Genomic DNA, 15710 nt, shown 5'->3' on the forward strand with positions numbered 1-15710 from the left:
GGTGTATTTTATTACATATAAATTAATAAAATTTAAAAACTTAAAAGGTCTAAGGAAACTAAAATCCAACTAGATTCATTGATCTCTTTTTTGGGGAAACTTTAGAGCATCAGATTATTCTTGCTCTAAAATATACATAAATAGTAGTCAAAAAAAGGAATGGAGAAAAGCTTAAAAAAAGAAAAATTAATATTTCTTCATTTGAATAAAATTCCTACACACTAAACTTCTCTACTGAAGGCTGTATTCCAATTCAGTGGATTTTCCATTGCAAGCAAATTGATCTACTGCTTTTGTTAAGATTTCCAATGAGAGTGACATTAAGAAAGTGAATGATATTTCTAAAGTAAGTTAATGATGTGGCCACAAGATGACTCAGTGTGTCTTTTGGAGCTGACATGGGTCCCTGAGTGCAAAACTGATGTGTGCCAACTCTGAGCCCCCTGCTTTCATTTATTGGTGGTCAGATTCGCCACTTAAACTTTGTGAGGAATATTCTGGTATTTCAACTCTTATCAGTTTAATTAGCTTCTTTCCTTTTCACTCCTGTCTTGGGATAAACTTAAAAAAAAATTAAATGATATTCTAGGATCAAATAGTTTCTCCTCATGACCTTTATCTCTTGAGGCACGTGGTACATTTTTGGGCATGAGAGTGGTGAAAGGTGTAGAATCACAGAATATTAGAGCAAGAGAATGTTAGGACTCTGGATCATTTAATTCAGTTTCCTCACTGAGGGGGAAACCGAGTCCCAAAAGAGAAGGGGGACTTTTCCTAGTGCCTCGTTTATCTTAGGCGTGGAAGCCAGCCCGGATCCTGTATGCCCCTGGCTGTCTGGCACTGGCACCCAGCTCTGCGCTCTGACTCAGGCTCCTCGGTAATGGGAGAGCTGCTATTCTCCTGTTTTCAAGGGCATTGCTCAAGAACGGGATAAAAGGACCAGGGAGTGTACATTGCAAAACACTGGTACTGGAAAGTAGTCTTAAGGCACCACCTGCTTAAATTACTTTCCTAACCCTTTGGGATGAAAATTTTGATGGCTGCCATATTTCAGAAAAGTTTGAACTTTCCTTTCTTTTTCTTGGTGTGAAGTTAGGAAAAAAATTTTTTTTAACATGAACCTTGCTGCAGGGGTGTATCAGATGGTTGTAAATCTGATACAGTTCCCCAGTCATAACTAAAGAGTGTCCACCATCCACAGCTTTGAAAAGGTAAGAGACCTGCCTTGTTTCACCATGAACCGCTTACCTTGGTGGCTTTGTTCATGATTGCTGTACTGTTACGAAACAAATGGGCCAGAAGGACAGAAGGATGTGACTGTGCCCATCAGGACTGCAATCGGACCACCCTGCATTTTATGGACTCCAGTATCTCAATCCAGAGATGTGCCAGCAAAGGCAGAGTTTCTGCTTTGGCTGCTAATTAAACTTTAGAAACCTTTTCTTTGTTGCTGGGCCAAGCATCCCCACAATCTGATTGGCCAGAGTGGAATCTATTTGAAAAGGGAAAATTTATATTTATTCTGAAAAACAAGCAAAGAATAAATGTTTATTTGAAAGAGCAAAAAGAACTGTCAAATGTGCAGATTGCCTGGAAATAGCTTTATCCAAAAAATCTTCTCAGAGGATGAAAAAAATTTGTTGTAGCTGCCAGATATAATATTATTCACATTTCCAAAGAGAAAATATTAATACCTTAGGTTATGGGTTTTGGTGTTCACACAGCTCCTACGGCCTGTGACGAACATCATTTCCTGAACACCCCTTTGAGGATGAAGGTGTGTCAGTGACTATTGCAAGTGGCAGAATGTTATAGCTAATATTTGGACTTTGTAGTCAATAGGCATTCAATTTATTCATCAGTTCTATTTTTTGGGTGCCTCTTGTATGTCAGAAACAGTTCTAGGCATGATGCTAGAACAGAGTAACCAGAGAAATCAACAAGCTGCTTGCTTGTGTGCTCAGTGTAAAATGGTGGTGTTAATTCCTACTGCATGATGTTTTGTGAGGGTTAATGAGAAAGTGTATGTAAAGTACATAGCATATAGTGCGCCTTCATTAATAATAGCTGCTATGATTACTGTCATTTCTGCTTGGACAATTCTGTCATTAGTGAACCTCTGGGGAGTCCCCTCTTGACCTGCTGGAGGGTTCTCCTTTGGTGGAAAAGGGATGAGATCCACCCCCTGCTGGTCCTTGTACCTGGGGACCTGTTCAGGATTCCCAGCCTGGCTCTTGCCTCTGCATTGCTCTTCCTTTTTATTTAAGCAGCAGCCACACAGAATTAGCCCTTGTTCAAAAATAACTACTATTATCCTGTTTTGCTTCCCTGGGTGACAGACTCTAACATTTCTTCTTCTCTTCTTCTTCTTTCAGATTGTTTAGTGTAATTTTGGAACAATTAACCAAAGAAACAGAAGGCGGTAACCACTCTGGTGGCAAATCAGGAGGCTTTGATGTCAAAGCCCTCCGCGCCTTTCGAGTGTTACGACCACTTCGACTAGTGTCAGGAGTGCCCAGTAAGCACTTTTTGCTTCCTAAAGCTAGGAGTTTGTTACTTTGTTTCTTCTGGGTGGGTCTCAGGATCATGAAACAGAGTGTCTGAGGTGTGTAGTACCAGCCCAGGGCTCCACAGATGGCCATGGAGTCGCAGTTGCAAAGTGCTGCACCTTTGGGTCCCTGGGACGGCCCGAGAAGGGGCAGGGCTGGTGGTGTCTCCTGATTCTGTACAAAAGATAATCTTCTCTTGCAGGCGGGGTAAGCTGTGGCTTGACACCCTGAGTTCAGGCCTCCTGACTCCAGTCTAGTTTTCCTTTGGTGACAACATGCTGTGCTTCCCTCCTCCCACACCCCGGCCTGCCCTCTGAAAGTGGTGGGTTATGTAGCTGAGGGTGTAGCAAGGCCCATCTGACTGTTTTTTTTTTTTTCCAAAGTGGTGAACATCAGGGGCCTGAACTCCTAAAAAGCTGGCTTATTCTTCACCAGAGGAATCATGCCCATCGGGCTCTGCTGTGTCTTCCCCTGCATGTGGGACCTGATGGCATCTGTGTGAAGGTGCTGAATGGGCTAATGCAGGGAGAGCCCCCAGTGCATGGTCTGGCACACGGAGACCCTCAGTGGTGAGAGAGGCTGTACCATCCATAGTCTCAGGCCTGTCTCTTCTGGGCCCCAGTTTGCTGCTTGCTGCAGACCCTCCAGGCCAGGTTGAGTGCCAGCTGAGGTGGAGCAGGGGTTTGGCCATATACAGGCCACTGGTCCCTAAGGAATATGGGGTGTGCTTCAGTAGTTCTGCCCACTCCCCATAGGACACCTATGGAGGTGCTCTGCGGGTAGGAGTCCTGACACCTCCCTGGGATTATGGTCATGACGTGGCTCTTCCCACAGCTGCAGGAAGGATGTGGGGCCTCAGACTATGCAGGTTTTCATAACTTCTAGAACCATCAGACCCACACAGACCATGATTTTGCCTCTCCAGAAGTAGTTTTTGAAATGTTACTCAGCCTGTTGGTGCTCAGAATTCACCAAAAATCCTCTGGGAGGAAAAATAGTGATTTCCAAATTTAACATGTTAAAATTTAGGAAGTGGTGTTTTCTGTGTACTTGTTTTTCCAGATGGTTCATTTATTTTCATTGAAAAAGATCACAAAACCATGGAACTGTCTGGAAGCAATTGAGAAAAATAGAAATACCTTGAAAATGACTGGCTCTGTTACGTGTAATATGATTTAATGAGAAGTTCAGTGAGCAAGCATGTTCTTTCAGATTTAGTTATTACAGCTTAATCTAATTTCAAAGTAACCACGACAACTTTTCCCCCCTAAAGAACAGATGGTGGCAGCCTGCCCATGGCACGTGCTGTGTCAGACAGGCGGGTGCCGTGGCTTGGTGGGTGCAGTGTCCGGTGGGAGAGGATTCTCAGAGCTCACGAAGCCTTGTTGGACTCCATTGCCTGATGAGGTTTTCACTGACAGTGGCATGGTCCAGTGTCACTGATGCTTTTGAAAACCAGTTTTAAGTTGTATTTCTTCCTCTTCCCCCCAAACATCACTGACTATGAGTTGACAGAGATCTGCATCCTGCTCTCCCAGAGGTTGACAGGGAAATTGGGAACCCGAGTCTTGTGCCAGATGTGTTGGCTGCCTGGTGGGGGCCACCCAAGTCTCTCATCCGACCCCCATGGGCTTTGGGCAAAGGGGTCCAGTACTTGGGGTGATGCAGCTGTGGATTAGTGATTTCTTCTCTACCTGGACTTGTTAAAATGCCTGGGGAGGTGTGATTGTTTACACTTACCTGGGAGTGGTCTAGTCTCTCCTAGAGATTAACTCAGACTGTCCTACAAGACAGGATTGTGTGTGTGTGTGAATGTTTATTCATATAGTGGAATGTTTATTCATATAGTGGAAGGTAAATACACATTTCCAAAGAGAGCAGTGTAGACATTTGTGGTACGCTTAACCACTCAGACTCAATGGTTTATCAGAATCCTAACCCATCAGAGTATAAAAGGCCCCTAAGATTATCTGATCCGTGTACATTACCTTCAGACGAGGAGGCAGAGTCCTGTTCAGAGGTAGTGATATGTACGCAGCTAGTGGGTCGTGAAACACTCCAGACAGGGATTCTTTCATTCCATCCATTTCCTCCTTGATTGGAGGCTGTTTGATCTGTTGTACACATCAATAATGTTCAAAGGAACCTAACGTCATGAAGGTGTATACATGCACATTAAGATTCAACTTCATTATCTCATAAATTTGGTCAATTTGAGGTACAATACTCAACACACAAACATATTTATGAAATGTGTGGCTCGTTGCCATAGACATTAGAAGTGTTAACTGGCGGGTGACCATTTTGGATGGCCTATCCATGCCTAAAAATAAAGACTCACAAAATTCTCAACTCTATTCAAGTAGATGAGGACAGATGTTTTCCTTCTCCTTCTCTCTATTCCTCATGGAAGGAAAAAACAATAACCATGTTCCCGATCATTTTTTCCAAAGGAATCCATTTGAACATTAAACTGTCTGAAGGCAGCACTGGGATTTTAGTGAAAGTCTTGGAAGACATGCTCTGTGAGCATGAGGGCCTCTTTCTCATCTTCCTTCCCCTCCTGACCCCTCCTCCTCCCAGGTACTTCTTACAATGGCAAACCCTTGTTACTGTTGATAAGTGTTCTTACTGCTCAGTGTACTGATTCCTAACACACCATTCTGTCATCTCTGCATTTTTTTTTAATATGTGTTGAGAAAGTGAGAGGATGCTAGAAAAACTTCCATTCCCCTGTGCTGCTGCTGCTGAAATGCAACAGGTCCAAAGTTGCTCCCACCCACTCCTTCCTCAGCCCTTGACCTGCCTCATTCAGGGGAGCTTCCTTCTGACATGCTTGTTTTGAGTCAGCCACTGGGATTACATCTTGACTCTAGCTCAGATAATCGGAGTGTTCAGTTCCCGTGAGGTCTTCCTCCTCCCTCACACCCAGGTGCTGCACTGGGGTCTCATTCCCATTTCCATCCTGTCCTACCTGGATAGGCCCACACTCTCCAGCTACTTCCCAGCCTTTCTCACCTCTGCTGCCTCTTTCCAAAGAGGCCACTGTATGCTGATGGACTCAAGTCTGGTCCTCTAACCCCCCTACAACCACCAAGCTCACTAGCTGCGATATGCCTTTCTTTCCTCATTTTCATTTTCACTGCATGACCACCCATTGGGACTCGGCACCTGGGAGCCCACACAGCACTGCTCACTTCTGTGCATTTGATACTCTTCCCTCTGCCCAAAGCAGTTGCTCTCCCACGCTCACCTCTGGAAATCCATTCTCTTCAGCCTTCGGGTCCTGCCATGTTCCCTTTTTTCTCTCCACTCAGATGCAGCGTCTTTCATCCCTCTTGAATTTTAGAGTGACTTGTTAGGTTCTTATGTCTCCTTCTCAAATGCCTCTTTGAGAGAAGGTACATTATAGAATACATCTTCATGTCCCCTGAAAACTCTCAACCTTATGCTTACCACATGGCAAATGTTCAAAGAGGTGTTTGAATGAACGAAGGACTTTGATGACTGAGCAGTCCCATCCCCAGGGTGTAGTTTTTCCATCTGTCAAGTGAGGGAGTTGGATTAGATGATCTTTACATTCATTTTAATGTCACCTTCAGGCTTCATTTTAATTAAAAGTTGTCATACCCGAGTTTCATACGTGAGTGTCACACGCGGAACTGGCATTGTCAAGAATTATGGATGTGTACCACAGAAGTGTCTTCCCAGCTCACAAACTTATTTTTCTCTTTCCTAGGTTTACAAGTTGTCCTGAACTCCATTATAAAAGCCATGGTTCCCCTCCTTCACATAGCCCTTTTGGTATTATTTGTAATCATAATCTATGCTATTATAGGATTGGAACTTTTTATTGGAAAAATGCACAAAACATGTTTTTTTGCCAACTCAGGTGAGTAGTGAAAATGGTAACTAACCTAACTTTAAAAATTTTTGATTTTCCCAAAAACAATTTAGTCTGTGGCTTAGGGAAAATCTAAAACAAAATGAGAGGTAATAAAAGTCAAATATACCAGTAAAGCTATTGAGCCAGTTCTTCGTGTGAATTACATTCAGAATAAATGAGAATGCAATCGCCTTTTCTGATTTCCTGTATAATACGTCCTGGCAAACAAGATGAGGAGCCTCCTAAACTGGAAAACAAGGTGAACTGAAAGCATTGTCTTGAACAGGCAGAAGGAAGGTGTTCAGGTGAGAAAGAGCAATGAATTCTGAGGGGAGGAAATGCTCTTTCTTTGGAGGTAGGATTTGAGGCAGACCTTGAGGACAAGTAGGCTCTGGGACAGAATGGGCGGGAGAGAGTGTGTCTGGGCTCAGGCAAGGGTCCTTAGTTTCCACTCAGTTGGCTTTGCTGATGTCCCGTCTTGAGTGCTGTAGCCTCTTTGCTCTGCAGATCTTGTAGCTGAAGAGGACCCAGCGCCGTGTGCGTTCTCAGGGAATGGACGCCAGTGTACCGCCAATGGCACAGAGTGTAGGAGTGGCTGGGTTGGCCCAAATGGAGGCATCACCAACTTTGATAACTTTGCCTTTGCCATGCTCACCGTATTTCAGTGCATCACCATGGAGGGCTGGACAGATGTGCTCTACTGGGTAAGCAGCTCAAAGAGAGAGTTTATGGAATATTTGCTTTGAAATGAGTGTTTTCTAGTTAAAACCATTGGAGAGCTGGCTGCAAAAGAAACTTTGGAAGTCAGTTCTTTGGGAAGGGAAGCAGCCCCTCTTTGCTCAGCAAGACTCATCTCCTTTCCCCTCAAGGTCTTTCAGTTCTAGAAAGCACGGAATAATTTGGCTTTCTCCACTCCCCAGTGTTGCCTGGGGAACTTTTGCTGAGCCTGCCTAGTAACCCCCTTTTTTGGAGGAACTTTAGAAGGCCAGGGCTGTCCTGATAAAACGCTGAGAGCCAGGGTGTCATTTCCCCGGTTAAGAGACTCCTGAACTTTTGTGGGCTGAAATTGACCTTCAATCTTAAAGACAGTTTTGCTCTACTAGATTATAAATGGAAGTTGGAGAAGATAAACTGGATCCTTTTCATGCTTTTCATCACTTAGTTCAGCCTTAAAGCCAAAGTGGGTTTCCCCTTTTATTATATTTCCCTACTTCATCTTCAGTGTTACTCTAAACCAGCCCTGCACAAGCCCTTAGCTCTCTCTCCCTTTCTCTTTGGAGCTCCAGATCTCCATCAGAGACAGTAGAAATGGCTCATCAAGCTTCCAGGGCTGGCTGGTAGACCCATCCTGTCCACCTTGGAAACAGATGGGCACCCTGTCAGTGGCTAAGGTCTGGTTTTTCTTATTCCTGACAGACCAGAAGGGTTTGCTGTAAATGAAGAGCAGTTGTATTTTTGTAGCCATTTCCCAGAGCTGAGTTTGTGAGCTCATTTGATAGAAATTGAAAAAGCTCACAGAAGTTTAGAAACTATTTTCCATGGTACAGAGGTGCTGGGAAAAACGGCTGACATGCAGATTTTGAGCCTAAACCAAAGTCTAAATGGGATTAACCAGGATTCAATAATGATTTGTTAAAAGGCAGCTAGTAATAGAATACTTTTTAAATGGCCAGTCTAGTTAGAAAGCCTACAAATTGAGAAATAGCCTCTGATAATATCTAAATTTTAGATATTTTGCTGGATTTCATGGTACTCTGTAATTTCAGAGAACATAACATGTAGCAGTTATAAATAGATTTTTGCTTCCCTTCACCAGTGAATAACATGCTCACAGGGTTGTAGATGTCCCTAAATATTTAATGTTAGACAAGGGAGGTATCTTTTTATTTTCATCCCCAAAGTGTGAGTCTAGTTTGGGAGTGAGGTTTGAACATCATCAATGTTGTATCTTGTTTCTCCCCTCTCCTCCTTTTCCTGATTGCCATGGAAGGGGTTGGGGGGAGAGAGTGAGAGAGCATGTATGTGCGTGTGCGTGTGTGCATGTGCGTGTGTGTGCCTGCCTGCCTGCCTATGTGTGTGTTTGTCTGTGTGGGTGTGAACATCTGTTCTTTATTCCCACAAGACAATGCTTTTCATGAGCAGGAAGGAGGAGGGAGATTACTGGATGAGCCAAGACCATGGCCATGCAAGGGGACTCTTAAATTAGATAAAGGGTTTTCACTGTTATCTTCTAAATTGCAACCCTTAGATTAGTTGAGGTCTCAATGCCAGTCTTCTCTTGTCAAGTTTCTGATAAGTATAAAAAGCATCATCCAAATGACCCAAACTCATCCTCCCCCTCCAAACAATAAACATATTGATATTTTAAAAAAGTAAAAACCCATGACTCCTCTCAGTTCTGTTGTTCTCTATTGTCATGGTGAATTGCCAACTACTGATCCAACATGCCTTGACTAATGGAAAATTTCATACTTTATGTTATATTTCTACATATCGATTCTCCCTTGACCATTTTCCTGTTGTCAAGCAAGTGAAAAATGGGAGAAATCTCCATTTACCCAGGAACAAGTTTCCATTTGCTTTCCTGGGAACCATTAAGTATCACATAAGATGATATAATTATGATCTTTGTTGTTAATATGACGATCACAGTGTTAATAATTTGACAATATAATAATTATAGTCTCTGAATTGCATGACATCTTTATTCTGATGGAGGAACAAGTAATAAATCCCTTTATAGAAGGAATAATTTTGAAGAGATTTTGAAGGTGGGATCCGTGGACTGTCAAAAGACCACCGAACATGCCCAGGGTCCTCTAGCATGTGGTGCTGTGGCCCTTCATCTTGAATAGGGGTCTAGTGAGTTTTTTAAGGGGCCAGATAGTAAATATATTTGGATTTGCAGATCATATGGTCTCTCACAACTGCTCAACTTTGTCTTCTGCCTTTGTCCTTGGAAGTAACAACAGGCATTGTATTAGCATGGAGTATGACCTATTCCTGTACAAATTTATCTGTGGCCACTAAAATTTGAATTTGGATAATACTTGTATGTCATAAAGTGTCATTCTTTTGAATTTTTAAACTATTTAAAAATATAAGAGCTTTTTTTTTTTTTAAAGCTCAATGGCCATGCAAAAGCAGATAGTGGCCTAGGTTTGGCCCACAGGTCATAGTTTGTGACCCTGGTCTAGATTAGAACCCAGGACCCTTTCCTGTGCTTTCTTCTTCTGTCAGAGGTCTTTGGACCTTCTAGAACACTAGGGGGCAGCTAAGTCCTATTTTCCAGAGTATTCACTAAGATCTTATTCTCTGAAAGACATCACAGGTTTGTTAAAAGCAGAGTTCCTTTTAATCACTTGCTGATTACATTTATGAATTCATCATGGAGGTAGGCACAAGGCCTTCTTAATTTAATATGTTATGGGCCACATTCAGTGGGAAATCACATTGCTGTGTTCCAGAATAGACCTTCCCTGCCCAGCACAGTGTCTGGCACAGAGCAGGTGCTCAACAAATACTTTGTACTATTCCATTGTCTCAGTATAGATAGGCCAAGTTTAGATATCTATTTTTATCACAACTAGGGTGTAAAGAGACATCGTGAGGAGATAACTAAGGAGATTAGATTTTAAATATTGATTGCCAACAAATTTCAGTCCTTCAAGTGTTTTTATCTGGTGGACAGAGACTTTACCAGGGATTATTTTGCACCTTGTGAATTTGTATTCAGTCAGTATTCTCAAACTGATGCCTTAATTTTCTGGAGTGGTCGGCAAATACCTTTCTGGTTATTGAGACGAGAACTACTGGCAGGGAAGGGGCAATATGCACAAAGAAACCCTTAACAGTATCATCTTGATGTACAGAAAACGGGATGGATGATTAACTTTTAGTGGGAGAAAAAGTTACTTTAGAGCTCTTTGATGAAGTGAGTTCCTTAAATTCATCTGACTCACTCGTACTTGTTGTCCACAGAGGCAGTGGGTATAGTGCAAGGAAAGAACATTAAGACTAGACAGGCTGGGGGTGTGTGAGCTTGGGTAGATCACCAGAACTCTCTAGGCTACAGTTTTCTTGTCTTCAGGATGCAGAATAAAACTGCATGACCCATATTTTATTCAACTCAGGAAATGTTTTTAAATGTAAGAATTAAAATAGTGTTGGTTTCAGGAGAGAGCTATCCATGTAAAATCATTGATGGCCTCTGGCCTTAGTGCCAAGCTCTTTTCTCTGGGAACACACCTGTGGAGGTGTTAGCTGTCAGACCCTAGCAGGAGGTTATCATGGTCAAGTTGATGATCCACTTCATTCAGGGCCCTTGGGAAATTCCTCTTTAATCAGTCAGCCAAGATTTGGCCGCCTTGTGCCTTTCTCTCAATCCATGCTCAGGTAAGCTACAACCAGCACACCAAGCTTCCAGTAGCATTACCAACAGAAAAAGCACAAAACCTTAGATTGATCTTTAATTTGACACACAAATATATATTTCAACCTTTGAAATGAGGAAAAAAATGAAACGAAATAGAATATTTTTTTCCCGGATGATTTGGTATAAATATTTTAAAAGTTAATATAAATCAAAATGCTTCAGCTCATGCTGATTTCTTAATTGTTGATATAACCCATGCAGACAAAGGCCCCAGGAGAATGTTTTCATCTGGGTATTTAGGGGAACATTGTACTGACTTACAAGGATCTGACTTATCCTTGGTGTATGGAAAGGTCTGAGAAGTACTGACTTCTGAAAAGTGGCTTGAGTTGACAAGACTTAGTTAGGTGAAAGATAGGTCCTTAAAGCATAGGATTCCTTTCTCTTTCCTACTTTTCTGGAGCTTTAGATACTCTCCCATGCTTTTGTTTAGCACCAGTCTTACCCCAGGCACCGCCTGTCATTCCAGGTGATATTTCTGTTTTAAATCTATTAAACACCTACTCCAAAATATTAAACATTTCTTTAATGAAGAAAAAAATTTCCTCCCAAGTGGAGCAGATGGCTGTTACCTGAACCATTCTCTGGAACACAAGGCTGAGGCTGAACGAGGATTGGTAAGCAGATGACTGGGCCAGCTGACCTTCCCAAGGCTGTAGAAGAGGGAGGTCTCTTGGTGGGAGTACTGACTTGCACCCACTGCCTGCCTTATGCACTCCTGTCCCCACAGAGCAAACAACCCACAGACATCCCCAGGCAGGGTCCTGACTCCAGGCTAAGCTCTGGCCACTGTCCCCAGGCAGCCTGGTTCTTCTCCACACATGGGTTTTTAAATAAGTTTAGTGGTGTAGTTGGAAGAATTACCCTCTGCCTTCCTGCTGAAATTAGTTTATATAACTTAATTAGATCAACAATTGCAGCCACGGCCCTGGCTCATTCATTACTCTAATTGCCAATGTAAGATGTGCAGACTGATATGAGTTCTATTAAGCACATCAGTTTTCATGTAGCTGAACAGGTGTTTCATAAGGGATTTAATGCCCTCTCCCTGGACTTCAGCAACGGATGCTAGGTAATTTTTTTATGTTCTCTTTTCCTGTTTGGCTTGCACATGAGATAAACATAGTGAAATGCGTGAGTCTCATTCTGTAAAGCTAAGCCCTGGAGGCAGATAATGTAGAGAAGAGCACATGTTTATACACCTCATGAGCCATGAATGACCCTGACTCTCTGATTCTGGGTATTCCAGCAAGACCAGTCCTGGGGTCACTCCATTCTGTCCTCTCACTGGTCCTTAACACCTCCTTCCTGGGAGAAGTATTTGCCTAATTTAATACTGACCTGTGCTGCTGGAAAGTTCCATCCAGTTGTGAACCTTTAATGCACCTCTTTGCTCCAGCATGAAAGAGTATCAGGACCAAACCTTTCCCAAGAGGGCCTGTCAGGGAGGCCTTGTCTGACTCTGCTGCTTGAGCTTGTCTCAGAAAGTAGTGGCACCAGTGAACCCTCCACCTGTAACACCAGTCAGCTCCCAGCTGGGGCCAGCTCTCCCGAGGCAGGCCACCTCTGTAAATGCTAGATGGGTCAAAGGGATTCTTTCCTCCTGGTCCTTCCAAGGGGTTTGGATGGAAAAAATCTCCCCGAAGCACCCTCGACTATGGGTCAGCCAGTTGACTTCTGAACATGTTTCTTCCTTGCGTTAATTATCTGTGCTTGTACTCACTGGGTTGCAGGTATTCTTGATTTAAGATGAGTTAGGTCTCTTTGGGTAGCTTGACTTCTAATGGAAAGCTATTATTTTAGGGCATTTTTTGAAGAAAAGAGTTTATAGATTCAAATATAGAAAATCTCTCTAAGAATTTTCCACTATCACAAATTTTAAAAGCAACAAAAGCTAATCACTTGGGTAGAGTAGAAAATAGTTTCCAGCCAAGTCCTAACTAGTTTTGTCTACTACCAAGATTATTTTCCTGAAAATCCCTTATCAAGAAGTTTCCTGTGAGCAAGAGCCATATCCCAGCTGATTTCCCTACCTGTGACCAGAGTAAGCTATCATTTGCCCTGAAAGCTTTGATTCTTTGTGAGAGAGAGAGAGTATGTGAGAGTGTGAGAGTGTGTGTGTGTGTGTGTGTGTGTGTATGTGTGTAAGAGAGAGAGAATGAAAGTGCATTGACTGCTGTTGTCTCTGATTTGAATCTAAGTAAGTGTTTAAATAAATGTGTATAGAATGCTGTCTCTAACGTGACCCTTTCTTCTTATTAGATTCTCTATTAACCCGCTCCTGTGAGACCGTCTTATTTCTTGCAGATGAATGATGCTATGGGATTTGAATTGCCCTGGGTGTATTTTGTCAGTCTCGTCATCTTTGGGTCATTTTTCGTACTAAATCTTGTACTTGGTGTATTGAGCGGGTAAGCTACACCTCTTTCATCTTGAAAGCAGAGTCCTGAGGACAGATGCCAAGACCACACAGGCTTTGGTAGATGGGGGCCTCCGGGTGGGTGCCAAGGGCTCTCTGGGGATCCAAGTCGCTTTCTTTCCTACTGAGACTTCCCGAAGCCGGGTGTTTCCTGGAACTTCACCAGCCTTCATGAAAGAAGGCTATAGAACCATTATTGACCAGAAATTAATCAAGTGTTGTCTCTTGGGATTTAAATTGTTTCCAGTGCCTGCCGTTTTGTCTATACTAAAATGAGATGCATTTATAATTGCTTTATTGGTCTGGATCCAAATCTAATGCAGATAAATTGGTACAAAACAGTAGCTAAGTGAACTAGTCCGGCCGACTTCTTAGGCCACGTTTGTAGATTTTAGCAGCAGAGCTTGTCTTTACTAGATGAAGAGAAATGGAAGACCATAGCTGAGGTCTCTGTGTGAGGAGCTCTCATCTTCAAAGTCCTGAGTGGTCTGGCTGCTGCCCTGGGGGCTCTGCTCTTTAGTAAATGGATAACTGATAACTGATCTCCTTACATTTTACAGGTAAATGATGCGATAGGATGGGAATGGCCATGGGTGTATTTTGTTAGTCTGATCATCCTTGGCTCATTTTTCGTCCTTAACCTGGTTCTTGGTGTCCTTAGTGGGTAAGCAGTTGAATCCGTGTTGCGCATTCTGCTGCTGCCCTGTGGGCAGTCTGCGTGTCTTCAGCCGCCCCGGGGCTTCTCTGCATGCGTGTGGAAGCCAGTGTCCCTCAGTGTGTTGCTTTTGGATTGAACTGTGATTCTTTCTGCCCGTATCTGTCTGTGAGATTCTGTGTTTCTGACGCTTGCCAAACACTATTAATTTAGTGAAAATGTTTCCCTGAAGCCAATTGCATTGATCTGCCCATGTGTAGAAGTGGATTACAAGTGAGTAAAAGGATTCCAGGCTTGGTCTTCCCCCAGGAAAGGATCTTTGTCTTTGCTGGTTTTATTTATAATCTGGCCCCTTTAAATTACCCACTGTGTATCATGAATATTTCAGTGGTGTTTCAGACTTTATTGTGAAGGAAAAATAAACCCAGAATTAGCATGTAATGTTGAATAATTTCATAATCTTGCCTCCTTCAGATCAGAATCGTTTATTGGCTTGATTTTCTGCTGCTGTCACTGTGAGAATTTCCCTTCGAATTCATCTCTTTCTAATCTTAGCTTGTAGAATCTTTCCTTAACGCAGCATGATCAGTTCTGTTCATGTTTCCTATGACCTTATCATAGTCCCTGTCACTTAGTACCCTTTTGAAATCTTTTTGTTTACTGCCTCAGACGTGTAGATTGACCCTCTGGAGAGGTGGTTGCATGAACTCTGGCTCAGGAAGGGAACGTCTGGTGTTTCTGGGCCTCAGTTATGGCCCCTCCATCCTCATGTTCTTAGGTTAGTGGCGGTTTATTCCTGGAGAAGGAGCACTGTGTTTGACTCTGCCACACCAGGTTAACAGTCACTCTCCTGTGAATTCCTTGGAGCCTTATGTCTCCTAAACCATACTAAACTGACTGAGGCCATGGAAACCACTAATTTTAACAGTGCGGCTGACATGCCTTATCTCTGAGCTTTCCAAGCAGGAACTGTCCCGGCCATGATGAGGCACTTAAAAAGGAAAAACAGGGAGAGATGGGAGGAAGGGCTTCTGGTTATGATGGTGGTATTAAATGTGCAACCCCATGGCAGGGCAGCCAAGCTGAAGGATTTAAAGGTACACATGCTCATGGAACAACCAGTTTCTTGAAATATATTTTAGGGAAAATAATAAGAAATTTAAAAACACATTTTATCAAAACAAAACTAAGTTTCTTATGAAGGAGAATATACATCACAAGTGAATTTTTTCTCAGATGAAAGAAACTTTCATTTTTAAAGCTAATTTGTCAGTTGTTTGACATGTGAATTTTTGAAATAAAGTCCAAGTCTTCCCAGGGATTTTCATTGTCTGTTCGTGCTGACTCCCAGTGGCTGCATCCCAATTCTATTCCACCAGTAAGGCCACTTTAATAGGAAATGCTGAGGGTACTTTGTGTAAATTAAGAACCAGGTCTGCAAAGCAGAGCCTTTCAGCCATGCTTGCTGTTTTGGCCAGTGTTTCCTGAGTTCCTATTGAGTGTGCGGCTCTGGGCCAGAAGCACCAAGATGTCTAAAATACAGACATTCATTGTCTAGTGGGGACACCAGTGTTAAGTGGCCAAGTGTGGCAAAGCTAGAGCAGGGCCTGTGAAAGCCAAATGTGTGTGAGCTGGATCTTAACATAAGACGCTTACCATGGGAAGCTGAGAAGGAGCCAACAATCCCCCACTTCTCTGCCCAGCTGCTTCCCCCTGGCTGTTTCCCCCCAAGCAGAAAAAAAAAAAAAGTCCACTTCTATTTGTTT

General features: G+C 42.9%; 1 protein-coding gene across 25 annotated transcripts in view; it reads left to right on the top strand.

Annotated features, from left to right (window-relative positions):
* CACNA1D (calcium voltage-gated channel subunit alpha1 D) overlaps positions 1–15710 on the top strand; it is a 477528-nt gene that overhangs the window by 331314 nt on the left and 130504 nt on the right. For 13 of the 25 annotated variants that reach the window (XM_054694641.1, XM_054694644.1, XM_054694649.1 and 10 more), the window contains exons 5-8: positions 2376–2518; positions 6289–6441; positions 6943–7139; positions 13178–13281. In XM_054694641.1, the coding sequence (XP_054550616.1) occupies positions 2376–2518; positions 6289–6441; positions 6943–7139; positions 13178–13281 (597 nt within the window). Of the gene's footprint in view, positions 1–2375; positions 2519–6288; positions 6442–6942; positions 7140–13177; positions 13282–13849; positions 13954–15710 lie in introns of those variants that run through there. The other 12 variants (XM_054694642.1, XM_054694650.1, XM_054694670.1 and 9 more) reach the window with 2 other exon arrangements.

This window comes from Talpa occidentalis, unplaced genomic scaffold (assembly GCF_014898055.3).
Source record: "Talpa occidentalis isolate TD23 unplaced genomic scaffold, MPIMG_talOcc4v2.1 talOcc4.10, whole genome shotgun sequence".
NCBI classification, from domain to species: domain Eukaryota; kingdom Metazoa; phylum Chordata; class Mammalia; order Eulipotyphla; family Talpidae; genus Talpa; species Talpa occidentalis.